The sequence below is a fragment of the Pangasianodon hypophthalmus genome, chromosome 15, assembly GCF_027358585.1.
Source record: "Pangasianodon hypophthalmus isolate fPanHyp1 chromosome 15, fPanHyp1.pri, whole genome shotgun sequence".
NCBI lineage: Eukaryota > Metazoa > Chordata > Actinopteri > Siluriformes > Pangasiidae > Pangasianodon > Pangasianodon hypophthalmus.
In genome coordinates this window covers 941,810-968,566 of record NC_069724.1, presented here as the reverse complement: position 1 = coordinate 968,566, position 26,757 = coordinate 941,810, and the positions used below count along the sequence as shown (strand labels likewise).

Below are 26,757 nucleotides of genomic sequence, written 5' to 3'. Positions count from 1 at the left end.
CTTTCTCCCTAAAACTGATTATCGGTAGATTGTTAAAAGTCGGGCGTAACCTGTACGCGCGCGACCGCTTTATTTCACGACTGCTGAAACGCTAAAACTAACGCACATCTGCTGCACTTGATGCTAGTCGTCTTAGAAAGAGTCAGAAATGCGTCGCTTGTTAGCAGTGGAGTTGCCATGAATTCGTTTCGATGCTGAATAAAATTGATATTTAATCTATACGATTTTTTTAAACGTGTTTTGAGCAGATGCCAAACGTCAGTAGGAGCGGTGATTGGATGCGTTTGTTATATTAATCATTCCTGATCGTTCTATAGTTCACCGATCTGACCCTGTTAATAACGTTACCATAAAATACGTTTATGACGTTCCACTGAAAAAGATTTTTAAAAATGATTAAGATAACGTTAGTAACATGCTGATCTACGGTTCTTTTCTCTACGTTCCTTCTGTATGCGCTCAGACTGTAGCTGTAGCTAGCTGCTTTCATTCAGAAAAAAAAATACCTCACTCTGATTGGTTAATCCAGCCAGTTTCTCATCAAATCTACTAAAACGAATCGTATGGATGACTTCGTAAGCCTTTTAGGAGCCTCGTTATAGCTCCAAACTGTGCAAAACAATGTTATACGTCCAGCTGAATAGTTTTCTGGACTTTTTTTCCCCATAAACCTCCTATTATTCTGTAGTTTCAGAGCCTTGGTTATTGGTGTTAATCAGTAGAACAGATAATAATAATAATAATAATAATATGTTAAAAGTGAATAGCGTTAGTTTCTGGGTTAGCTTTAAGGGTTAGCTTTAAGGGTTCGTAGTAAACGCTGATGTGATCCCAGGTGGAATTCGAGTCTCTATAGAGACACCGGTGCTCTGTAGTCAGTCCCGGACGATCGAATCATTCATCACGAGCATGGAAAGATCGGCAGCGTGGAAAAATTAGTCATCTAATTAAGTCATCTAACCTGGCAAGGCTTAATCATCCGCTCCTGTTGGCATGCGAGTGTGTTTAGCTTCGTAAAGAGCCGTGTCACTGCGGCGTAACCTTTAACGAGTCACGGCGGTGACAATTCTGTTCGTTCATGTTTAGGGTAAACATTGTGCTCCAGCACACACGCACGCTTCTCAGCGTTTGTTAACAGTACAGTCCGATTCCGCGTATTTATTATTGCGTACGCTGAGGAACACCAGACTCGCCTTTGTGGAGAAATAAAAGGTTAATTCATGTTTACGAGTATATTGTGGGTATTGTTGGTATTTCCACAATAATGTCAAACTCAAATCAATGAGCCTTTGAAAGGCCGTAATTATACGCTATTCATTTGCGAACGTGTTATTATCTATTCTCTGAAAGATCTAAGATAATAACAACTGATTAAAGATTTTTTTATATATATTTGGGGTTGTATAGACAAGTTAACTAACACGTTCACTCAGTATTCACTGTGAGGATGTCGAATAGAAGGTTGGTGGAAAAAAAAAAAAAAGGGAGGCAGATGGGAAAGAAGTGATCTGAATGGAATATTCCAGACTAATACGACATTCATAGATTCCTTGTCTGAGGTTTTCTTCTGCTTTAAATGGAACGTTTTCACGTTTTCAGTTTCGGTATCGGTTCGTATGAAGTGCATGCACTCAGCTGTTTTTAACTATTTTAACTTCGGAAAAGACAGTTTACACTTTTGACTATTTTTTTTTTTAATTTGGCCTACTAGTAAAAATTTACACTTGTGCAACACCTTATGCATGTGATATATATGTATCATACATATAATATATCAAAAATATATAATTATAATGTTAAGAAGCAGATTTATGACGAACTCGCACAAGCTAAGATCATACGCAGCGTTAGACTTAACACAGAAATGGAAAGTCGGAGCTCGGAATTGTCATTTTTTCAAACTCAAGCTACAAAGTGGGCGGAAAAACACGGACGCCTCAATGTACATCATGTGTTTAGCTCATTAGCAACTTAGCTAGCTAGCTAACTGTGCTGAATGATGTATATATACTTCAGAACAGTGAACTATAGAGTCAGTGTTATAGATTTAACTCGTGAACATGTCTGTATGCTGATTTATCTAAAGCTGATACGTGTAAATACAGTATAACTCATTTACACGTAAGAAGTGCTGCTGATGCTGTGAGCGGCCATTTTGTTTTGACGTCACTCCCTGAACTCGGGGTTGAGGAGACCATCCCGAGTTTCTGAGTAGGAATTCTGAGTTGAATCTCTCACTGTTTTCTTTAATTTTTTTTCCTTTGTTGGAGTTTCAAAATTAAAAGTAAAGACCTCTAGACGAATGCAGCGATAATATTAACTGTTATTAAAGTAACAGTATTACTTTTTTTTTTTTTTTTTTTTTGTACGTTTGGGTTAGACCGTAGACGAGCGGCGTGCGAAAAGAAACTAACATTGCAGAAATAATTAGAAACAATCCTGTTTATTATTTACGCCAAAAAATTGTTTATTTATTTCTTTTCCTAATTGCTTAACTGTAGAAGTCGCAGTTGTTGTTATTTTCTTTAGCACAGAAAATTCTTAATTCCCAACGTTAGAAGACTTCTCTCAAGTAATGAATAATTCTGACATAATCTGAACCCAATTAAAACCGCATAATTAATTAAAACTCGGATGTTGGTTTATTGTGCAAATAAAATCAGTGATCGTTTGATTTAGCTCCTGTTCTTTATTAAAATGTTGTATATGAAAAAAGTATAATGCTTTGGATCATGATGGGAATGGAAATGCAGCTTGGCCTTAAATCTGTGGTTTTTTTTTGGTTTTTTTTTATAATCTCATATCAGTCTTATGTTCCTGAGCAGTCGAGAATGCAGTTGGAGTTCAGCAAGCCCTTTTTTTTACGAGGTTTAATGTTTTTCATAGATGATGACTAACTTCCAGGAACTAGACACATAATTAATGTTAAGTAATGCAGACATGGAATTCCTAATATGGGCATGTGACATGGCAGACATTTTCACCATGCAGTATGATATTTAATTTGGTTTCTATAATAAGAATAATTATTATTCCTATATACCCCATACAGAACTGTGCAAAAGACTTGGCACCCTATTGTTTTTTTTTACTAAAAACTTTATTATAGATGTTTATTTTCTGACTTCTACATTATTGATTCAGTACAAAAACATTTTAGATTCCAAACATTAGTTTTCCAGCACAAAATGAAACGTTACAGAAAAATGTTTGTATGTCAGTAAAGAAAGCAGCAGATTCCATAAGAGACACTTTTCAGATAAAAACATAATGAAGGCTGCTGGGTTTCGCTGCAGAAATAAGAAGCGAGTCGACAGTCAAAGTCTCCAGAAGAACTGTGGCTGCTTCTGCAAGATGCTCAGTAACACTTCCAGCTCATTTCCTTATAAAACTGCACACACTGCACCTCAGATACTGCTTTATTTATTTAAAGTGAAGGATCGTCACATTAAATATCGACTTTGTTTCATTTATTACTGTTTACTGCTCTTTATAGTATTTTTTTTAATGTAGAAACATTTAATTTCATTATTTTTGAAGGCGTCTTTACTCTACAGCATTTCTTTACATGTGACTAAGACTTTTGCACAGTTCTGTATGTGTATGTGTGTGTGTATATATTTTTGTTTGCTGATTTTGATTTCAGGCCCACTCTAAAAATTCCGCTACTTTTATTTTTGCCATCTATTCCTCATTTTATAGTTTGGATCACCGCTGGCCTGTTACACTTCCGATACCTTACAGCTTTAGTTTTCCAACACACCTCCGATTACAGAGAAAACACAAGCTACGCAGAAACGTTCTGCTTCAGAGGTTGCTGCTGATTGAACCGTAACGTATCTGACCTTTGATGGTCTGTTACAGTTAAACGACCGTGTCGTGGTTGTTGGTGGCAGAGTGGCTGGTTTCAGAAACAGTTGATCTTCTCCTGGGATTTTCACCCACAGCAGTCATTAGAGTTTATACAGAAAGGTGCAAGAAACAAAGAAACAAACAGGAGAACGGACAGATTCGAGGGTCGAGCTGACTGGAGGGCTACAGTCACACAAATAGCCACTCTTTGCAGCCGTGTTGAGCAGAAAAACATCTCAGAACACACAAACTTGAGGTGGATGTGCTACAACAGCAGAGGACCACATCAGGTTCGACCATATGCGAATCTCGATTTCTGCTGCAGATGGTAGAGTCAGAATTTGGCGTCAGCGTCACGAAACCATGGACCCGTCCTGCTTTGTGTGAACAGTTCAGGCTGGTGGGGGTGGTGTGACGCTGTGGGGAATGTTTTCTTGCCACACATTCAAACCCTTAATACCAATCGAGCATGATAATGTCACAAAGTCATCACAGACTGGTTCCATGAACACGATAATGAGTTCCAGGAGCTTCAGCGGCCGTCCCAGTCACCAGATCTGAATCCAGTAGGGCACCTTTGGGATCTGGTAGAACGGGAAATTTGTACGTGCAGCTGACAAATCTGCAGCAATTACATGACGCAATCATGTTAACACGGAGCAGAATCTCAAACGAGTAAGAGGAGCGACAGGTCTGCGGTAACTGAAACTAAACGATTGTGTATCAAAAATGACATTGCTGCACAAACACACTCAGTCTGGCTTCATAATAACAAGAATAATAAGAATAATAATAACAATAATAATATCCTCTATAAATTTCCGTTCATGTGACTTATTATTAAAATGGCAACTTTTATAGATTATATGTCGATTCATGCGTGTTTACAATACGCCAAATATTCGAATGTTCACTATTCAAGGTTACTTGGACTATAAGAACCAGAACATGCCCATTTTTCACTTTTACGTCCAAATAAAACCCAGAAACATGATCTCCTTTGGAGTAAAAACGAGGCTTTCTGTGCACGGCCATTTGCAGTCGAGGCACAGCAGCAGGGACGTGAACGTTTGATAACCGTTCTGTTGAAAGGCTGGCTGCCGTTTCCTTCCTGCTGCTTTCATGCCTTCGGGCTTTATATCCGCTGTGTGTTCTGTCTGTGTGCTCTAGAGACGGAGACCACGGCCTTTAGTCCTCAAATCCTCTGCTCTGTTCTCCCTTAAACAATCCCGATTCGGGTTTTGTGTGCAGAGAGCGCTGGATGAGCGTTTTGTGTACAGGTTGTGTTACGGGTCTTGTGATTTGTGTAGTCGAATTTAAGTTTGTATGATCGTGATTTACTGTTAAAAAAAAATCTCTGCTAACGATTTAATCGTCCGGAACAGATTTTAAGAAAAACCCCTAAAGACACGGAGTGACTGCACTCGGACATCACCGTGGCAACAAGTTTCTTTAGTCGATAGAACGACTCGCTCTATCATGGAGAATAAAGACCAAGAACCGTGTGCAGGAACGTTTTCATCTAGTTCGTTCCAAGATTACTATGAATCTTTGTGACAGATTCATTCAGACTTCAAGAGCAATCGAACCTTTTCATCGAGTTTGGAATTTAAAAAAATTTAAAAACATTTTCTTTTGCACAATTTTCTTCCTGCTTAGTTTCTTTTTGTTTTCTTTTTGTGATCAGCTCTAGCACCGCTAATTGTCTTGATTAACCGTGGATCGGTGAAGAGCGGCTAGCGTAAACACATCAGTTACGGTCACAACAATGGGTTCGTTACGAGTTTTAACAAGCTGTTCAAGAGTAAAATGCAAAATTAACAAGAAAACAACTAAATCAAGAGGAATGTTTGATGCATTTTTAACATTTCATTACTAGATATGATCCCCTGAGATCGACGTGTGTGACGGCGTGTCGGAATTTCAGAAGTTTGATATTTCCACAGGAGACAGTTTGCATCCTGCTTCACTCTGATTGCTGTTAATCATGAAATACGTCAAGATCGCTGTCATTTTGTGTCATTTGTTCATTAGCAAGACAAAGCGCAGCTCTACTTTATACGAAACCAGATAGCCGAGCTAGCAGCACTGAGACTCTAGAAGCATCCAGAAAATTTTGTGAAGCACAATATCGGTTGTCTGTATCTGCAGAGAAACGTTTCCTCCAGTGTGTGAGAAATAAAAACCCTTGTTCACGAGCCACACCCACATCCTCTGGTTAATATTTAATCAAAGCATGGCTGATTAAAGGAGCATCTCGTCAGGTATTACAGGAAATTACTGTAGTTTGTGAGGGAGGAGGTCGTTTTTATCTAATCTTTGAGTAAATTCAGTAAGTCCAGGGTAGCTTTCCTTGGCACTGAAATTAATTTATTCCAATTAACCGTCTTTCCAGAGAAGAAGAAAATTATTTACAAGCCTACTCTGAGCTCTAATGCTAATTTGAACAACAGACACAGACTCAAGTTCATGATCGTCTAATTTAACGCTCTGTAGAACCGTATATGCCCCGCCCCCTCCCAGGAGGCGTGTCTTGCTCTACAGTAGCAGCTTGTTAGCAGTAAACATGGTTCGACGGTGTGTTTATGACGTTACGTAACGGGTCACGTCCTGTTCTCACCTGCCTTATCCTGGATCATGATTTGCTGACAGCCTGAAGGAGAAACTCCTTTCTCTTTTTCTGCTCCTTTTTCTGCTATTCATCTCTCTCTCTCTCTCTCTCTCTCTCTCTCTCTCTCTCTCCATCTCTCCGAGCCTCACCCTCTGAGTGTGCTTTCACACGTGCAGTCGAACGCTGGCGTTTTTTCCTCTTTCTGCAGATGAGAACACAGCAATCACACTCGGGTGCGGACCGAAATCTGACACGGTCTGAGTGAGTTGTTCTCACTGAGGTTCTTCCGACCGAATTCTAGTGCGGCTCGATCGCAGTGAGCGATTCAAGGAAGCGAATCGACTCCGAATCGGCTCACTGCAGGAAATGAATCAAACATGCTTTCTCATGTGAATCAGACGTGAGCTGATAAGCACAGAGCTGCAGAAACGTGACGCGTTCTGGAGATGAACAGAAAGAAAAAATAAACGCTGGATGCGACACACAAAATGTTTTAAACAAATTATTTATATAGTTGTTTATTTAGCTCAGCTCGGTGTTCTCTGTGTGTTTGGGTGTTTTTTTTTTGTTTGTTTTTTTATTTTTTTCTCACTTGATAAAGGTTTGTTCACCTTGTTCCATCGCTGTATTTCTGTATTTCAGAACAGCGAGTTTTATGAGGACGTTTTCAGCCCTACACGCCTCAGCCACATGGTTTTTTTTTTTTTTTATGGTTTTGGTTTGTTTAATCATTTGCAATTATTTGCCTATAGTTGAAACTAAACCAAATCAAATAGCAAGTGAACCAAAATGATGAAATGTCACTCTGATTTGGACTCAGCGACCGGACTAATATTTGTCAAAGCGGCCCAAAGAGGCTTGAATAACTCTCTTATCTTTACTACTGATAAAGTTTCTTATCAAGAGCAGAGGGAAGGAGTCGAATCTGTGATTGCTTATCTGAGAATGAAAAGCAGCGTCATTGCCGTGAATACACGTAATTAAAATTTTTTTTTTCTTCAGTTTTCCTTTCATAGTCACAAATCTTTAATATTCTCTGCTTTCTGGATATATATATATATACACACACACACGTATATCCTCGTGTCCATGTGGAGCGTACTCTGTAGGTCATGTTTGAATCAGTGACACCAGCAGACTGGTTTTACAAGTTTTCATTTTTTCCATTTTTCCCCAAACGACACCAACTGAAACACAAGCAGTGTTTTGATTACTGTGTGTATTTACACCATACAATGAGAATTCAGCTCGACAGCTACGTTTACACACAGGCTAATGATCTGTTAATAATTTATTAACGTAAACACCTCAATGGGAGTCGAGTAAACAGATTGCGGCCAATCGAGATAAACATTTCTATCCGAAGTTAATCGAGGTGTGTAATCCTTTTACAATCCGTTAAATAGAAGAATATTAGTTGTGTAAACATTTATGTCTGATTACTTACGCTGTTGGAATGTGTGTGTGCGTTCAGTGCGTGTGTGTTTGAGTCACGGTGATGCAAAAGAAAACACAGATTTTAATTTATTTAAAAATTTGAATAATTATGAGGTGTGATGAGCGTAAAACTAATATTCTGAGGGAATTGACCTCACTAAAGTTCAGCGTTTAACATTCTCCAGACGTTCAGCGATGATGTAGAACATACACACGACAATTTCTTCTTCTTAGTCCCAAAACTATAACATCAGTAACGTTAGAAGATGAGTAAAGCTGTTATATATCTGTTATAGTGATGGATAACGTGGGCATTTTATGTTATTTCCAACAACCCGAGCGTTCTTATTCCTGAATTCCGGGCGAATATGAAAAGCCGAGCGACTTTACGGCGTTCACAAACGCTTCTTCTCGCTGTGCGTTTAATCATCACACTTGGATCCGGAAGACGGAAATAATTTCAAACTCATTAACAAAACAAACAGCGCGATTAAAAAGCTGAACACGCTGCACAGACTTTTTGTTTTTATGGTAGCGTTGAGACTAAACCTTGCTCCATGCATGCACATAACTGTGGACTGGATTACGTGCAACATGTGGATAAATGCAGATTGTGTCCGGTTTAGGATCCAGATAAAGAGTTCGGAATTCGGGATACAGACTCGGAAAGAAATCAGCAGAAATCACTGGTGAAATTCTTTGCGTGTAAACGCAGACAGTGTGTGTTAGCAATCCATCCTAACTATGGACTCCTCTCTCTGTTGTGGTCAGAGACGTGCTTCTGCTCCCTGAAGACCAAGAGGAGCTTCTTCCCACAGGCCACTCGAGCCCTGAACCAGGATGACACCTATATGGCATTAAATTTGTGCCAAAAGTATTGAACAGAACTTTTCAATAAACGAACAAAAATATACAGTGAGAAGAAGGAAAACACTCTGAAAATGAAAACACGGGGGAACTCAGGGGCAAAAATTTAACATTTAACACAGTCTTCAAATAAACAGCGTTCTCTTTATTAACAGTTTTCTACGCTTCCTTTTCACTAATCACAGTTTTCTTTTACACTCCTCAAGTTTACGTTCTCCATTCTGGCACAAACCTCTCGTGTGGGCGGGGCTTAACAGCGATTTCCTCTCATTGGTTAGTGAGATTTGGATCGACAGATCCCTGACCTGGAAGTAGAGACTTCAGTGGTGTGAATTTTGAAGAGCATTCTGGATGCGGTTCTCTGTGTAGTATATTAATTTGTAATTAATATTTGAGGTTTGAGTAATCTCAAACGACTTTTTTTTCCAAGATGAGCTCTCAGGAGCATCTCTACTACCAGGTCAGTGATCTGTCGATCCAAATCTCACTAACCAATGAGAGTAAATCGCTGTTAAGCCCCGCCCACACGAGAGGTTTGTGCCAGAACGGCGAACGTAAACTTGCGGAACGCTTTCATAAACCGTGATTAGTGAAAAGGAAGCTTCGAAAACTGTTAATAAAGAGAACGCTGTTTATTTGAAGACCGTGTTAAATGTTAAATTTTTACGCCTGAATTCACTGTTTTCATTTTCAGACAGTTTTCCTTCTTTCTCATTGTATATTTTTATTCATTTCTTGAAAAGTTACGTTCAATACTTTTGGCACAAATTTAATTCCATACACCTAGGACTAGAGCTTGGGCTTATTTGCATAAACCCCCACACTCCCTACGTTCCTGTCAGCAGACCGTAAACTTCATAATTATAAATATTTATTATATACGTTGGCAATTTCAGGACAGCTAGCTGAGCCTGATGTCGCACAACATCGAACTGCACAAACAACTGCACACATCTGCACTTTATTCCAAATATAATCTTACTGTTGCTGCCCACCTGTCTTTTATATCCCGTATATTATATTTTTATCTATTTTTTTCTGCCTGTACACAATTAAATTCTGGTTAATGTTCTATTTTTATGTCACAGACAGTCGGAAATAAAAGCATTTCACGGCACGTCGTACTGCGTATGGTTGAGTGTGTGAGCAATAAAATTTGAATTTGACCATATAACGAAATTTTATGGACGTTAAGCACAAAGCCTTCTTCACTGTCCAGTCTTTCACCTCGCATGTTTATTCCAGGATTTTTAAATGACCCGAATGATCATGTGATTTATTTATTGCCAAGTAAACGGCCCGGTGTGACTCCTTTCCTGCCGGCGATCACAGATGGCTGGCGTATGCTGTTTGCAGAACTCTGATCCTAGACTGCTGGGAATATTTGACCCTGAATCATTTTATAAAAACATAGAAATAAATAATGTAACAGGAGATCAGACTGTAAATGAACTGGCCAATGCATGCGTATTATTATTATTATTATTATTATTATTATTATTATTATTATTATTTCATTTATTTTATGTCTTCTGAGAAAATGAGGCAGTTTTCCCCTTCAACAAGCACTGTTGTCTTTTTTTTTTGTTGGAATTTAAAAATAATAAGAAGATGGAGAAGGAAGAAGGAGAAGAAGAAGAGCTAAATTTATGTTGGTATTTCTTTTCTAATTCTGTATCGAAAACGTATCGTATCGTATTACATCGTATCATGAAGTGTGTGTATCGTTACACCCCTACCGTGTGTGTATATTACTCTGAACAAAGGTTAAATAGAGCTAGTAAACTTACGCAATAAATCTAACGACTGTTCTTCTTGTCTTTGTTCCTTTTTATTTTATGTTTTTTTTCCAGATCTTTCTGCTGGCGTGTCCACCCTGTAAAACAGCCATGGTCGTGTTTAGGTGAGTAACGACTCCATTGCCAAAGAATTTCAAACTTCCACTTCACTTAAAAATACAAAAGTATTGTGTACAAGATGTGTACAATCTACACTCACAGTGCACAAAGTTGTAGAATTTATTTACTAATTACCATCGAGCCGTGTCCTACATGCAGTAAAAATAAATAAATAAATAAATAAATAATCCAGACTTGATTCAGATTGTTAATTAAGAAATGCTAATTCTATCCTGTGTTTGCGTTTCCCATGTGTGAGCGCGCTAAATTAAAAAAAATGATTAAAAAGCAAAGTATTTTTTGCACAGCGGCTGCCAAATAATTTAATAATTAATTAAATAATTAATAATTTAAGAAAAGGATCACACAGATGCCTGAAAGTCTTAAAAATACTTGATTTAACGGAGTTCTATTTTCGAGATGAGAGTTTTTTTTTTATTTTCAATAAACAGCTTAAGAAATCCCGGGTTTCATAGTTTCATAAAACACACGAGAAAGCCTGCGGTGCCAAATAAGTAACCGTAAACTGTATAAAATTAATTATAATCTTAGCTGTTAGCTTCCTAAACTTAATACGTTATTCATCAATCATAGCTTCTGGAATTACAGAATGCAAAGCTTTGTTTTAGTTTCCAGCGTTTATACGTCCAGATCGCTGCCGTTTCCTCTCGTCACGTGATGTCACATGGTATCAGATATCAATATCTTTGTAAATATCAGTAAATGATCACGGTATCGGAGCAGTATTGGTATCGCTGCATCCCTAGTTGAAAACCAACACTTTAGAGTTGAAACAATACAAACGTTATTTAACGACATGATGATTGTGTAGCCTGTAGCTGCAAAGTGTATAATATCGACGCTTGTGTTTAATCAGAATAAACGCAAACGAGCGATAATAATAGTGATGTGGATTCGATAATAATAGTGTACCACGGATCACTTGAATAGCTTTGTACATTTGTGTGGGTCCAAAAGAAATGACGCCTCGAGTTAGAAAAGTGCAGCAGTGTTTACGTAAGGAATATCGTACAGGAATATCGCACAGGAATATCGCACAGGAATATCGCACAGGAACATCGCACAGGAATATCGCACAGGAACATCGCACAGGAATATCGCACAGGAACATCGCACAGGACGGATCGAAAATAACACGCGCCCGGGGTGGTGTGATGCGGCTCGACGTGAAGCGGAGTTACTCTTACCACCTTGAAGCGGATTATTTTTGTATAACAGCGCGTCTGGAGTGTGTTATTCCGCTTATACCACAGCGATTTGCTGACAATTACAATTTTTAATTCATTAATGTCGCATTTTAAAAAAAAACAATTTTTTTACCTGTTTATAGTTTAGGTTTAATGTTGTGGAACGTCCGAGAGATGAGTTAGTTCCTGTTATCGTTTATATTATAGCTACTTTATAGCTATCTCTCTCTCTCTCTCTCTCTCTATCTTACTCTCACTCTCTCTCTATCTCTCTATCTCTCTCTTTCTCTCTCTATCTTACTCTCACTCTCTCTTACTCTCACTCTCTCTATCTCTCTCTCTATCTCTATCTCTCTCTCTCTCTCTCTCTTACTCTCTTTCTCTCTCTATCTTTCTCTCTATCTCTCTCTCTATCTCTCTCTCTCTTTATCTCTATCTCTCTCTCTTTCTCTTACTCTCTTTCTCTCTCTATCTTTCTCTCTATCTTTCTCTCTATCTCTCTCTCTCTCTCTCTCTTACTCTCACTCTCTCTATCTCTCTCTCTATCTCTTTCTCTCTCTATCTTACTCTCACTCTCTCTATCTCTCTCTCTCTCTTACTCTCACTCTCTCTATCTCTCTCTCTATCTTTCTCTCTATCTCTCTATCTTTCTCTCTATCTCTCTTTATCTCTATCTCTCTCTCTCTCTATCTCTCTCTCTATCTCTATCTCTCTCTCTCTTTATCTCTCTCTCTCTCTCTCTCTCTCTCTCTCTTTCTCTTACTCTCTCAAGAAACACAGCTTGTCATTTTACAGAGAAACCGGAAAGTTGTACGTTTTTACTTTGTTAAACAAAACAATGTTTAAAATTAGTTTATTATTAGTCTAAGATTAAATCTAATCTAATTGAATGAGCGGTTACTATAGAAACCATAACGTATTAATAATATAATATAAACCTGATGTTCATGTTACAGCCGGAACTACTGTCCGAGCCGCTGTTATACAGAAATAATTCACACCTTCTGACCAATCAGATTTGAGAACTCATCCGTGCTGAAGTCTAATGCAGGACACTAGAGGCTGTTTACGTTGCCATGGCGATGCGACACGTATGAAGCGAGTCGTAATAGAGGAGCAGGGATTGGCAGCTGCATGTTAATTGCCCTGTTCTGCTTTTGGTCTCTCTGAGGCGATTGAGCACGGCGGTGAGAAATAGCTTTCAGAGCGATGAGCTGTAGCGAACAGAGAGACGTTCCAAGAAGAATATTCTTCTCTGGGACTGTGTTCATTTGCACCGTGGTGTTTGGGTTGATTTATATCTTTGCGAATGAACAGACGAGTTCGTTACGAGGTTTTTGAAGCCGTTCAAAAGCAAGTCAGAATTTTTGGATATATATAAAAGTTGTTCAGATCAGATCTGTTCTGTAAACAAATTGTTTTTGGAAATCTTTTGATCATCTCTTGTGAAGGCTATTGGAGTAAAATGGCTTGGAAGTAACCTTTAAAGTTTCTGTACGAACCTGTTTGCAAGTCAAATTATTCAGAAAAGTTCGCTTCATTTGTGCACTAAACAAATTAGAATTCCTGCCAGATTACCTACCAGCTCGTTGCTTTGCGTGTCAGACAGGTATTAACCGGCAGCTGGGGTTCATACGGGGTTATAAACCTGTTCCTTAAGGATACAGAGTCCCTTTTTAATCCAGATTCAGAAATCGGACTGATGATTCTCCCATGCAGAGAAAATAAAATCCGTGCAGAATGCTGACACAAAAATGTGCATAAAAAAAACCCCACATTTTTTTACACTCTCACATTCTAAATGCAAAAGCGTATGTACTAGCTTGTAATTCAACACCTCTTAAATCTTGTTTGTTAGCATAGCTGTGCTGTAGAGAGTTGTCTTCCCAGACTAGCCAGCTAATGCTAACCAGGAAGCGGCAATCGCCGGAAATCCTGACGACTTTTTAACTTGGATTAATGTGTTTTCTTTCTTCCAGGCTTCAGGTTCACATGCTGAACGGCGCCCTGTTAGCTCTTCTCTTCCCCGTCGTCAACACAAGATTAGTAAGTACTGTTTACCGTTTATGTCTAATCAACAACACACCACAATCCAATCTAATTGAGTTTCAGAAAGAATGTACAGATTTGTTTCTGTTCTTCTGCGCAGTGTGTAGATCATTAACCCGAGGATTTAATGTGAAACTACAATCAAGGAAGCTTTTCATATTAATAACGTTGCCACGAAATACTGAAAAATGAAATGAAATGAAAAAGATTAAATAATGAGGGAAAATCTGATCTACTTTTCTACAGTGTATTGATATCGCACTGGTTTGATTTGTCGTCATTGCAAAATAAATATATTAAAATTTTATATTTTATTCGTGTCAGTTAGTCGTCACGTGAAGCCCGTATCGGGATACGTTTCGTATCGTGGCTTTAGTGTATCGTCTCGTGCCTGCTAAGTGCAAAACCAAACACTTATTTTCTATGCTGAATAATTTATAAATGAGGGATTAATATGCAAATTATTGTCAAATGTTCAGCAAGTTATTAATGTCTAATCATTTTTTTTTTATTTTAGAAAAGAATGCAAATTAGAAACATTTTCACGAACACTCTCAGACTTTGTAGAAACGTGATGAAAGAACGCACGAGAAAGGGTTAAAGAAAAACGAGAGGAAGTATCTGAGCAGCTTTTAGGTTCCATGAGCAGAAATCCGATCCGTGATGTTGCAGTCTGATTTTTTTTAAACTCAGATTGGTCATGAGTTAGCAGCAGTGGCCTCGATACGCCAGTCCTCGACTCGTCTACGCTCTCTGCCCTTCAGCACTCGTCCTCGTGACCCGCTGTAACCTCGCTCATCACCTCACAGCGCGGCGGGACGAGGGCTTCGCTCGGCCGGACTCGGAGGCGTTCTTGTTGCGAGTGTGTTAAAGTGTGTGCTGAGTGCAGAGAGGAACGAGGCACGGCCTGGGGTGTGAGCTTTAATAGACCAGAGTGGGGAGTGTTCAAACACACACACATACACACACATACACACACACACACACACACACACACACACACGGATCTCTGCAGGTGCACAGAGAGGAGAGCTAAATGTTAACATTATAAACTGTGACATGAAATCAACACGGTGCCGTTAGATCACTGACAGCCACAGCATTATTCACGTTTTTTTTAAAATATCGTAAGATTTCTCCGACTTTCCTGCTTTCACTGTTTGCATATGTTTCCCTTGTTTTGTTTTGTTTTTTGCTTTACATCCGTGTTCTACTGATACGCCTTTTCTCCCAGTTTTTCGACTCCAGCGAAGGAACATGAAATGTTTAAAAATGTGGAATTTTTTTCACCAAACTATTTCTCTCTAAACATTTCTCAGGCTGCAGCCTCCTTAAATCAGAACATGTGAATGTGTATGTTCTGGTTGCATTTATTTATTTGTTTGTTTGTTTGTTTGTTTTTAACGTTAACGTTATAACTGATAAGGATGTTCTTAACGTTAACGTTATAACTGATAAGGATGTTCTTAGGAACAACGCTAAGCAGCGTTCTAAACCCTCCTTACCTGTGTGGATTATTATGTTTATAAACACAAGCGATCTGATAAAATCCAGTGTTTCATTTATTATTAATAACTTTCGCAAAAAAAAAAAAAAAAAAACTATTCTTCCGTCATGCAATGTAGTCTGTTAACTGAAAGCTTTGGTTGCTAAGCAACATAACAGGCATAAGATTACACAACGGCTTCGACTTCGGCTTCGACTTCGAGGCTCAGCCAATCAGATTTTAGCGCCCAAATTTGCATATCATTTCAGTTTGAATAGATCAGGGAAGAAGGATTAACCCTCCTAAATCAGCTGCTTTAGATGAGAGACCTTTGATTTTTGTCTATTTACTTTATTTTGCAAATGATTTTATTTTTTTTTTAAGTCTAAATCCACAAGTCAAGACTCTAAAGACTACTCTAAAGTTCTTCTGGAGCTGGAGCTGGTTCCACAAAAATGAAGTTATAAAGTGGAAAAAGTAGTTTTAACGCTCTTCGGGGTTTTGTTCGACTTCTTTTAACTTGTTAAAACTAAGCCGTGTCTAAAATGTCTTTGCAGCTTCCCTTTGAGAAGGAGATCTACTACATCCAGCACTCCATGCTCTACCTGGTGCCCATCTACCTGTTCAGGAAAGGAGGTGAGCTTTCACACGTCTCGCAGGAACACACCCGCAGCAGGGACGTAAACGGATACGAGTACGAGTACGTTATTCGAATCGAACAGATAATGTGATCTAAACGAATAGAGATACAGATAGGAGGTGTGTATTCTTCTTCTTCATCTCCTTCTTCTTCTTCTTCTTATTATTATTATTAAGAAAGCGTGAAGAGAAAAGGCAGACTAGATCCCATCAGGATCCTGCAGGAGCGACGAAAATTTCACACCAGCAGGCGGGAGGTTTTATATGACACAAATTAAGATCATGTTCGTTAACGTGAACGTGCCGTGATCTTTACATAACTCACGGTGGTGAAATTACGCCACTACAAACGCGAGATAAACGAAAGCCTTTCTTCTTCTTCTTCTTCTTCTTCTTCTTTTTATTATTATTATTATTTTGCATTGTTTAGTGCAAACAGTTGATAAAATTTTTCTACACAGTCTCCATTTCATTCGATGTGAGTGTTCCAGCACTTAACAAGTGTCCGGATTCTTCAAGAAAAAAAATGAAAAGTGTGATTAAATGTCGCATTTTTAAAGTTTACATTTGACTCACCCTCGAAGTTTGTTAACGCGTTCGTTTTATATGTTTATTTTTATTTTTCAGAAAGAGCAATGTTTGAAAATATCTCAAAAAAGGTAGAAACGAAAATCATAGCTGCGTAAGCGGGGAAAAAAAAGGTGGTTGAATCCAATAACAAACTCGACTGATGCAGATTTCTGACGGATTACGAATACGTTCTCCGTCATTAATAAAAGGAAAATTCCAGAAAATTTAACAGGTGTTATAAAGAACAGGACGCCATTTTGATTCTCAGCTTCGTAGTGGATTCTGAGAGCGTGTTCAGCGAACATTTCTTTTCTTTCTAGAAAATGTAACTTCCCTGATTTGGGAAAGACAGCGTTGTTTTGAAAGATAGTTCCTCCAGCTGACTCGGTTACATTAAAAATGCTAAATTATAAATCTTTCCAGAAAGTTGTTCAGAGCGTCTGTTTGAGAGCGACGATGAACTCGAGTGATGTAGCTGAGGTTGAGGAACTGGAGAAGTTCAAAAGTTCTGCAAATTCCTTATTTGTTATAATTTGTTAATTAAAAAGACTTCTTCTTCCTGGGTGGTTCAGTGTTTCGCAGTGGACATAGTGCTAGAGTTCTCGTAAAAAAAAAACCCACACACACACAAATAAAGTCTAGGCCACGCCCACTTCTGCTTTTTAAACCCGATTACAGATAGAGATCTGAATATAATGTTACACTCTCTACCACAGTGTCCTGTTTACACACAGCTCGTTTCTGCTCACACGCAGCTCGTGTAAATCCGGCTGTAATCGAGCTCTCGAGCGCTCAGACGAACACATTCGCCTTCCTCATGCGCTAATTTGCTTACGCTAATGACAAAGCAGGAGAACGGCTCGAGTGACAGATCGTCCTCAGACGACCCGCTCGGCTCAAAACCAGGAATAATGCTAGTCTGCCCTCTAGTGCTGAGATGCAGCTGTTACACACAATTGTGGATTTCCTTAAATCTATATACTGCGTTTTGTTACTTCTGCTGCTGCTGCTGTTGCTGCTGCTGCTCGTTCCTCAGACTCATCAAAACTCCTTTACATCTACCTGCTTTCATAAATATCGGGGCCGAGCCCTCTGTCTTTCACAGATTAAAAAAATCTATATAACTTTGCATTTTTGGCTTCAACATCATCTTATTCTCTTAAAGAGGATTATTTAGGATTAAAAAAAAGAACGAGCGCAACAGCACCATCAGCAGTCATAATTAAAACACACAGGGAGGTTCATCCCTCTGTCTCTCCCTCCATCCATCCCTCCATCCATCCCTCCCTCTGATCCTCCCTCTGTCTCTCCCTCCATCCATCCCTCCGTCCGTCCCTCCGTCCGTCTGTCCCTCCCTCCCATTGTCCTTTCATCCATCCCTCCCTCTGTCCGTCCCTCCATCCATCCCTCTGTCCCTCCCTCCATCCATCCGTCCCTCCATCCATCCCTCCATCCGTCCCTCCATCCATCCCTCCGTCCGTCCCTCCGTCCCTCTGTCCCTCCCTCCCTCCCTCCGTCCCTCCCTCCGTCCGTCCCTCTGTCCCTCCCTCCATCCATCCCTCCGTCCATCCCTCCCTCCGTCCGTCCCTCTGTCTCTCCCTCCATCCCTCTGTCCCTCCCTCCATCCGTCTGTCCCTCCGTCTGTCTGTTCCTCCCTCCCGTTGTCCTTTCATCCGTCCCTCCCTCTGTCTGTCCTTCCCTCCCTCTGTCCGTCTGTCTGTTCCCGCCTCTGTCCCTCCCTCCGTCTGTCCCTTCCTCACTTCGTCCATCTCTCTGTCCCTCCATCCCTCCGTCTGTCCCTCCCGCCATCCATTCATTCATCTGTCCCTCCCTCCCTCCGTCTGTTTGTCCCTCTGTCCCTCCCTTCCTCCATCCGTCATTGTGCTGCTGTCACGTGATTGGCTGATTGGATAATTGTAAAGCAGGTGTTCAGCTGTTCGTGTTTCTGATTTTTGTTCCTCCGTATTTTCCTCTCAGGTGTGTACAAACCAGAGCCGCTAGGTGATATGTGGTGGGCGTTGTTATCCACAGGCATCCTCTTCCTCTACCATTTTGTGTTCCTGCAGGGCCTGGGAATGGTACGACACACACACACACACACATACACACACACATACACACACACACACACACAGCTGTATTGGAGATAAAATCCAGCTGGAAAACGTCACCGATTTCACACTGTATAGGCAGCTGAGATGTGTGATAGCAGACAGATTGCCTGTTTTCCCTGTGTGTGTGTGTGTGTGTGTGTGTGTGTGTGTGTGTGTGTGTGTGTGTGTGTGAAGTCGGTGAGATCAGCAGCGTGTCTGTGTTTACCATCAGCCAGCTTTCCGAGACGCTGCATTCTTGTCAGTTAATAAATATAATTAGACTCTGAAGCTGAAATTCCTGTCTTTATGTCACAGGTTACACACTTCACTCTAATTGTTTGTTTGTTTGTTTGTTTGTGTTTGTTTGTGTTTGTTTGACCCCACCACCCCCTCTAGAGAACCCCTCGGAGGACCATGAAGTCTTTGTTAAGCACATGATAACCTACAAAATGATAGTTTACAGTTCTTCTCAAACAGAAAATAAAAACACTGAACCAATAACACAGGGAAAGAAAAGAGAAATAAATGAAGGAGAGAGAGAGAGAGAGAAAGAGAGAGAGAGAGAGAGAGAGGAGAGGAGTTGGTGGATGATTGTAGAAATGGATGTTAAACATACAGTATATACCGTACATATACACACTTAAAAAAAATTGTGATAAATGATTTAATTGTAAAGAAACGGTAGCGCAAAAAAAAAAAAAAAGACAGGAAAGCGAGCATTTCCACTGTTTCAGGTTTAAGGAGAGAAGTGGAGGAGGAATAATATTACCGGCTGTGCAGTCGGGAATTCTCGACCTGTATCTGCATGATTTTATTGCATCGTGCTGCTGCGATGTGATTGGCTGATTGGATAACTGCATAAATGAGCAGGTGTACAGGTGTTCCTAATAAAGTGGACGACGAGTGTGTATACAGTACATACATAAAGAGCATAAAAGTAAACGCTCCTCCGCTTCATTACATCACCCTTACATGCTCTTAACACAAAGCCACACAAATTCCGTGTGTGTGTGTGTGTGTGTGTGTGTTTCGTCTTATAATGCCTACGTTCCACCTAATCAGAAGGCATTGATTAATTTTCTATCGCAGCATCTCTCAGTAGTTTTAACTGTAACACTAATCACAGGTTTATATTAAAGCTCTCGTTCTAGTACGTTATCGTTTCTATAGCAACAGCTCAGGGACAGGGACTTTGTACAGCAGACGCTCCACCCTAATCTAGGAGATGTTTATTTTGCATTTATGGAAGGAGTCTCCAGTTTCAGCGCTTTGTTATCAGTCAGTAGGTTTTCAGACGTCTTCAGGACAGAGGAGTTTACGCTTCTTTGCCGTTTCTCAGTGACGTGACAAGCTGCGTTGTTTTTTTTTGTTTTTTTTTGCCTTATTAACTTCAGGAGAGAAAACGAGAAGGTGGTTAAACTATAAACTATAAACTCGTAAGCGAGAACGACTCGTCTCTTGGACGCTCCATAGCGTTAAATACGACTATAAATTACTAAGAACTATTGTCAGAGATGCTGTTACAGGAAATTAATCAACACATCAACTTGCGATTTGAGTCGAGTTTCTAGAGTCTGAAAACAGAAATTGCATTTATTTAAATATTCTTTTTGCCATTTAGAATATTCTGGGTGCCAATATATATATATATTCCTTTTAACATGTGTGTTATATGCTGCTTACGTTGCCATTTTGAGATAATTAACAATACAGAGAGACGGGTTAATGTGTCTCTCGCTCTTTTACCTGCTGCAGGTGACCGAGGTGAATCTGAACAACATGCTGTGTCCGGCTGTGTCCGATCCGTTTTACGGGCCGTGGTACCGCGTGTGGGCCGCCGCCCACCAGACAGCGCTGACGCTGTTACACGGCAAAGCGCTCACCATCATCTGCCAGCAGGTCCCGTCCGCTCTGTGCCACCTGCTCCACTCGGGCCGCCTACGCTCCAAGAAAGTCGACTGAAACTCCACCCACAAAGCGTTCTGCACAAATCCAGACTCATCGAGTACCTTGTTTATTTTATTTTTTTCCTCTCTCCTAACTGGTGATAACAGAAGGTCAAAACCGGCTTGTGCGATAAAACGATTTAATCGTCTCTACACGATATTACACTGCCGCGATATCCAGTGACGTTTACTCTCATCATTATTATATGATATTTCCAGACTTGAAAATCTTTACGCATTTTGTGTACGAGCTTCGTGATTTAACACGCAGGAGTACGCTAGTACGAGTTCTCACTCAAAAACACTCCAAAAGAAAAGTCGTCTTTTTCTTCCCGATAAAACAGGAGATGATTTGACAATCGTCATATGAATGACAGTTGTGTGGATGTTTTGATCGCTCTGATATTAATATCGGACGTCACCTGGAAGCCCCGCCCCCTTTCCCTCCGTCTCACCTGCTCTCGACCGGACTCGCGGCGCGATCTCGCTTTCTGTCACGGTAAACGGAGAATGTTTTGAGTTCATCAATGTGAAATAAAATCTGTTAGCGAACATTAAACACGTATGTAGTTAACGTCAGAACAGCAGGTACTGTAATTATTAGCGATGTTACCGAAAAAAAAATTCCAAAAATTATAACCTAAAGACATGAAATATTCCTACAGCGAAGTGTTAGATTTAACATACACTTTATAAATAATGTTAATAGTCAAGATAAATAGAAAGTGATTAAATACAGTTAAGTTGTTGTTTTTTTTTTTTTTTTGCTCTCCTGCGCCGGTCAGCGTTCAGACGCATTCAGACACTTCGAGCAGCAGATCGACTGTGAAAGTGTCGGCCGTGTGGACGTCAGACAACCAGTTTGTAAAAGGATTCTATTAAAAATGTACTGTTTTTTTATTTCTTTAACTATAAATGCAGCTGAGTTTTTGCGATTGTCTCTGCCAGGTAAGCAGCTCCCGACCGCACAGCTGGTAATGTTGTTACTCCTCCTCTTCTCTGCTTAAAACTGAAATGGTGGAAATGCTTGCTCGTCATTTTTTAAGGATAACGATTCTAGACGATTAAATCGTTTATCGTGATTTTTAAAAAATGGTAAAAATCGATATCGCACAAGCCTGAGTCTCTAAAGCTGGGAGACGCTGTAGGTCAGTGTTTTATATAAAGATATCGAACAGGTCTGAGGATTTTACCGAAGTCACTCTGCTTGTGTTTGAGTTTCTACTCATTTAGAGCAGACTTTTATCTCCAGTTGCCTTTTAATTATTTTTTATTTTTTACGTTTCTTGTACAGTCGAATGAAGCCACCACTCCATGTTTACACAGACACACCGCAGAACCGTTCTTTCGCTCTCATCTCCATCTCCGCCGACGTTTAGTGCGCATCGTTGTTCAGCGTGTCGTAAGCAGCATCCGTGTGTCGATGTTGTGTTCGTATCGATGTGTGGCGCTTTTAACGTTTCCTGATCTTCACCTCACTGTGATTTTTTAGCGTATCATTAGTCCACTTTTGGAACGACGCATGAAGAAATCCTCACGTGCGCCCAGTCTGCAGGCTGAGCGTGTCGTGAGACAGCGGGCCTGATTTTTGTCAACGTTTTAAAAACTTTAAAAACGGCTCATTTTTCCTGCTTTTTGCCGTGATTTGTCAGTCACACTCCTCAGTTCTCATACTTAACATCTCCATTTTTTTTTTTCTCCATAAAACATCCTCATACTGCACATTAACACGTTTTTTTAAAAAAAAGAAAATAATAAAAGTTGTCATACCTTGTACAGAAGAGAAGGATAAATTGTTTTAGGTCATTTCTAGGTGTTTTTTTGCTTGTTTGTTTGTTTGTTTGTTTGTTTAAAGTTGGACGACATCACGTGACTTTTTGAGAGACTTTCTTCTGAGAATCTGAGAAGTGAACGTTTTGTGTTCCTCACAAAAACCTCTGTCAGGAAAATGAGGGATTTACAGACGTTGATTCGTCGTCTGAAAATTAATCATTCTGGTTTCAGTGTATACACATTGATGCTCCTGACACACACACACACACACTCCAGAAACAGGTCTGATTTCCACAGCTGGATCTCAGCAGGGTTTTGTTGGAAGCCAGATGGTGTTTCCTCCAAGGACTGGAACCGTCTGGAATCCGAGACGACAAACTGAAAGGGATTTTGTAGTTTTTCCTTTGTACATATTTTTGGTGAAGTATGTACTGTATTGTGGTAATGAAAAATAAAAGTTCTTCCCCAAACTCTCCGTTTCCTCAGATGTTCTTCAACACGTTCATACAACAGACACAGAATATTTCAAAAGTGGTGCATCAGTCTTCACACATCAACAATGAAGTTATGGCGAGGGTTAAAGTTAAACACGCCCTGAAGCTTGTTAAATATATTAAAATATCTGTCGTGTTTATTGGTTCTGGTGCTGATTTGTCAGTTGCTGGTGTATTTCCGTTATTCCTGTGAAAATTTAGCGTGTGTGTGTCGCTTTGATGTCACAGAGCGACATCTCAAACATGAGCGAGAACGCGCTGAGATTTTGCCGTTAGCTCTTAAAAACGAGCTTCTTTTCTCTTGTAAAATATAAATCAGAAATCCAACACAGAAATCATGGAAGTGTTGAAGCAAACGCCGGATCCGACGTCCCAGAATGCAATGCGGCTATACGATGGAGAGACTCGGCTAGTTAGCCGCGTACGAGATGCCGAGCGCGATGGCGTTGGTGTGAAAGATGAAGCTTTGGAAGATGAGTCTACAGATGACGAGGTGAGGGAGCTGGACAGACCGAAAGACTAAAGCGCCGCTGCATCACTCTCATTAGCTAGCGATGAAGCGAGGGTGGAATCCCGCCGCGTCGCTATCAGCACGGCATTGTGGGTAACGTAGGAAGCTGTAAACCAAACTGTAGACAAGTTCATACCTCAGAATTCCTGATTTCAGACTAGGAAAAAATACTAAAGAAAACGTACTCGCAACTTGGAATTCCTACTCCGGAAGTCAGGAAGGCGTCATCAACACGGAGTTCAGTCCATGACGTCATGGCAACATGGAGGCTGGCTAGCTTGTAGCTAAAAAAAAACACGTTTTCATGGAAACGTTCGCGTTATTTCCCACTTCACAGTTCAAATATGACACAATTCCAAGTTCAGACTTCCGGCTTCCGAGTTCAGCAGTCGGATCCGATCCAATCCTATTTTATATGATTGTTTATATGTGTATCAAGTACAAGTTTAGCTCGGAATTTCATGAATAAATTTCAATTTCAAAGTAAATCTTGGGCGATGTTGAGGAACAAGTGTTAATGTTTAATGAAATTATTTCTTCATTATTGAAGGCAGATTTTTTTTCTCTGTGAATCCTGTGTAAAAATAACAGACAGGTTTATTACAACAAATGAGGAGAGAGAGAGAGAGAGAGAGAGAGAGAGAGAGAGAGAGAGAATAAATCCACCAACGCTGAACATTTGTTCTTTCAGAATATTTTTTTTATTGGATAAATGATTTAAAAGGTAATAACAAGGTTTAAAACTACATCATCGCCACAGCTCACATACCCACTGATAATCCATCTAGATACGAGTCCCCCCCCTCAACGCACAGGTTTTTTTTTTAAAGGTTTTTTGTCATTTTTTTCTGTTTTTTTTCCTCCTTTTTTCTTTATTATTTTTTTTTTTTTTACTTTGAGTCATATCATATATCATATCATATCATATCATCAATCTTTAATAAATGCCCGTTTCAAGTTTCTTCACACGATAATAGCAAATTCAGGTGAGGAGGAGGAGGAGGAGGAAGAGAGAAGGTTCTAGTTCTACAGGTGAGGGGAGGGTCTTTCTTTCTTTTTATTAATTTTTTTATTTGTTTTTTTTTTCCAGGTTATCATCATCAACAATTTTCAAGTTATTAAAGCAGAGAAAAAATTCCAAACTGAATAGAAATAGAAAAAAACTGAAAGGAAACGGTGGGTATGAGGGGCTACGCCAGGTAACCCGGAGCCCGCTGTGCCGATGCTGCTCAGAAAATCGTCAGTCAGCGAGTCACACGTCCAAAACTCAGCTCCAGAAAGTTCCAGAACATAGAAAACCACTAAAATAATTTAGAAACTAGATCCAAAATATTTTGTTTTTTTTAAAAGAATCAACTTTTTTTTTCTGATGTACAAAAACTGTTGTTTACTATTGTCTTGTTTTTTTTTTTCATTTAAGCATAGTTTCTTAGAAAATGAAAAATTCTCAAACAAGTTTATTGTAGTTCTTCTTATTTCATGTCATTTATTATTATTTATACGCTTTTTTTTTTTTTTTTTTTTAGATTTTTTTTCTTTTGTCATCAGTGCGATTGTATACCAGTGCTGCTACTGGGTCCAGAGTAAAGAAAAGAGGCTTTTTTTTTTGTTTAATGGCATTTAAAAATAAGGATCAACACATCTTTTATATATAAAGTATAACTGCTGGTCTTAGGAAAAAACACATTAAGAAACCCATGAATCTAAGAGGCACGCTATGGGGTTTTCTTTAAAAAAAAAAAAAAAAAAAGATAATAGTAACAATAATGAACAAAACGAAACAAAACAAAACAAAAAAAACTAAAACAGAAATGTGCAACCCGAGGGTTACGGTCGTCGACACCAAGCGAGCGAGGCGTCAAACACCGCTACAGAGAGAAGTCATTCACTGAAGTCAGGTTGCAGGGAAAAAAAAAAAAAAAAAAAAAAATTAAACGAAATGTTAGAATTTGTACAAAACAAAACATTTTTTTTTTAAAAAAAAACTACAGAACAGACGATTTTTCTTGCAGGGTGGTTTTTTTTTTTTTTTTTTTTGGAAGGACAGGAAGGCAGGTCTGAGAGCAGCATCAGGACATGGCTGGAGGCATCTTTGGTTCGATCGAACACACAAAGTTAACGCGAGCCTTCACACTCTGAGCGAGAGAAGAAAGAAAGAAAAAAAAAAAAAAAAAAACGCGACGATGAACGGAGGATACGATTTTGTCTGTGACGATCCGGTTCTGAAATATCGGACGCCACGGTTCGGGAAAGACGAGTGAATGTTTTTTCTCTCAGGGCAGAATGTCGTCAAGGCGACGACGAAAACTTTCAACGGTGCGACGGTCATCGGTCTCGAAAGGTAGCCGATGTGACGTGACGTGACTTAACTGGTTTTTTTTTTGCCACGTGACGCTTAGGGACATTCTATAACGCTTAACGTGGCTTAACGTCATAAAATGATGACCAGGGAACCCAGTTTTCCTCAAATTTCTCTCGTCATAAACGCTAACTACTGCCAAGACAACGGCATCGTGATCCAAGCGGAAAGACGATATTTTCACCTTAAGCGTTTTCTCCCCCATAGAACCTCGTTATAAAGAAAACGCTTAACGCGGCTTAACGCACGTATTAACACAGTGATATTAAAGGACTAAATTCAGTACACACCTTACTGATGATGCGTACGATATACAGGTAAGTCAGCAGACGAGCCCACAATCTGAACGCAAAGCGCAAAGTTTCACGTTAAGCGTTTTCTTTATAACGAGTTTCTATGGGAGGAAAAAAAAAAAAAAAAAACGCTTAACGTGAAACATTGCGCTTTACGTTCGGATTGTGGGTTCGTCTGCTGACTTACCTGTATATCGTACGCATCATCAGTAAGGTGCGTGGTCCTTTAATATCACTGTGTTAACAGGTGCGTTGAGGCTGTAACAGGTTTCTGCGGTAAAATATTATTAAAATATATTTTTGTCTTTGCGCTCGGATTACGGTGCCGCTGTCTTAGCAGTAGATAGCGTTTATGACGAGAGAAACGAGAGAGAAGTGTTTTCTCTTCTCGTCGTTTTAGTGCGTCACGCCACGTTAAGCGCTTTAGATTCCCGGCGTTTAGATCGGACCTCCAAAAGTGCGATGATTTGAATCGGACGACTTCTCGAGCGGCCGCGATGCCTTCAAGTATTTCGCAAATTCCTGCAAACTTTTCAGCTGTCTGACAGTACTGTGACAAAAGCAGCGTAACGATCTAACTGTTTAACCGAAATTTCGTTCTTTGACGAACGTTTTGCGATGTTTAACGTGAAGAACGCGTGAGCGTGATTTTTTTTTTTCTTTGTTGCTAT

At 39.7% G+C, this 26,757-nt stretch overlaps 1 protein-coding gene across 1 annotated transcript in view; it reads left to right on the top strand.

Annotated features, from left to right (window-relative positions):
- Window positions 1-22,900, top strand: part of LOC113541395 (transmembrane protein 164) — a 31,976-nt gene extending 9,076 nt beyond the window's left edge. The window contains exons 2-6 of the mRNA XM_034311356.2: window positions 10,621-10,670; window positions 13,853-13,919; window positions 15,966-16,044; window positions 18,595-18,695; window positions 20,466-22,900. Coding sequence (XP_034167247.1) covers window positions 10,621-10,670; window positions 13,853-13,919; window positions 15,966-16,044; window positions 18,595-18,695; window positions 20,466-20,672 — 504 coding nt within the window. The 3' untranslated portion in view covers window positions 20,673-22,900. The remainder of the gene's footprint in view (window positions 1-10,620; window positions 10,671-13,852; window positions 13,920-15,965; window positions 16,045-18,594; window positions 18,696-20,465) is intronic.
- The last annotated feature ends 3,857 nt before the right edge of the window (window positions 22,901-26,757 follow it).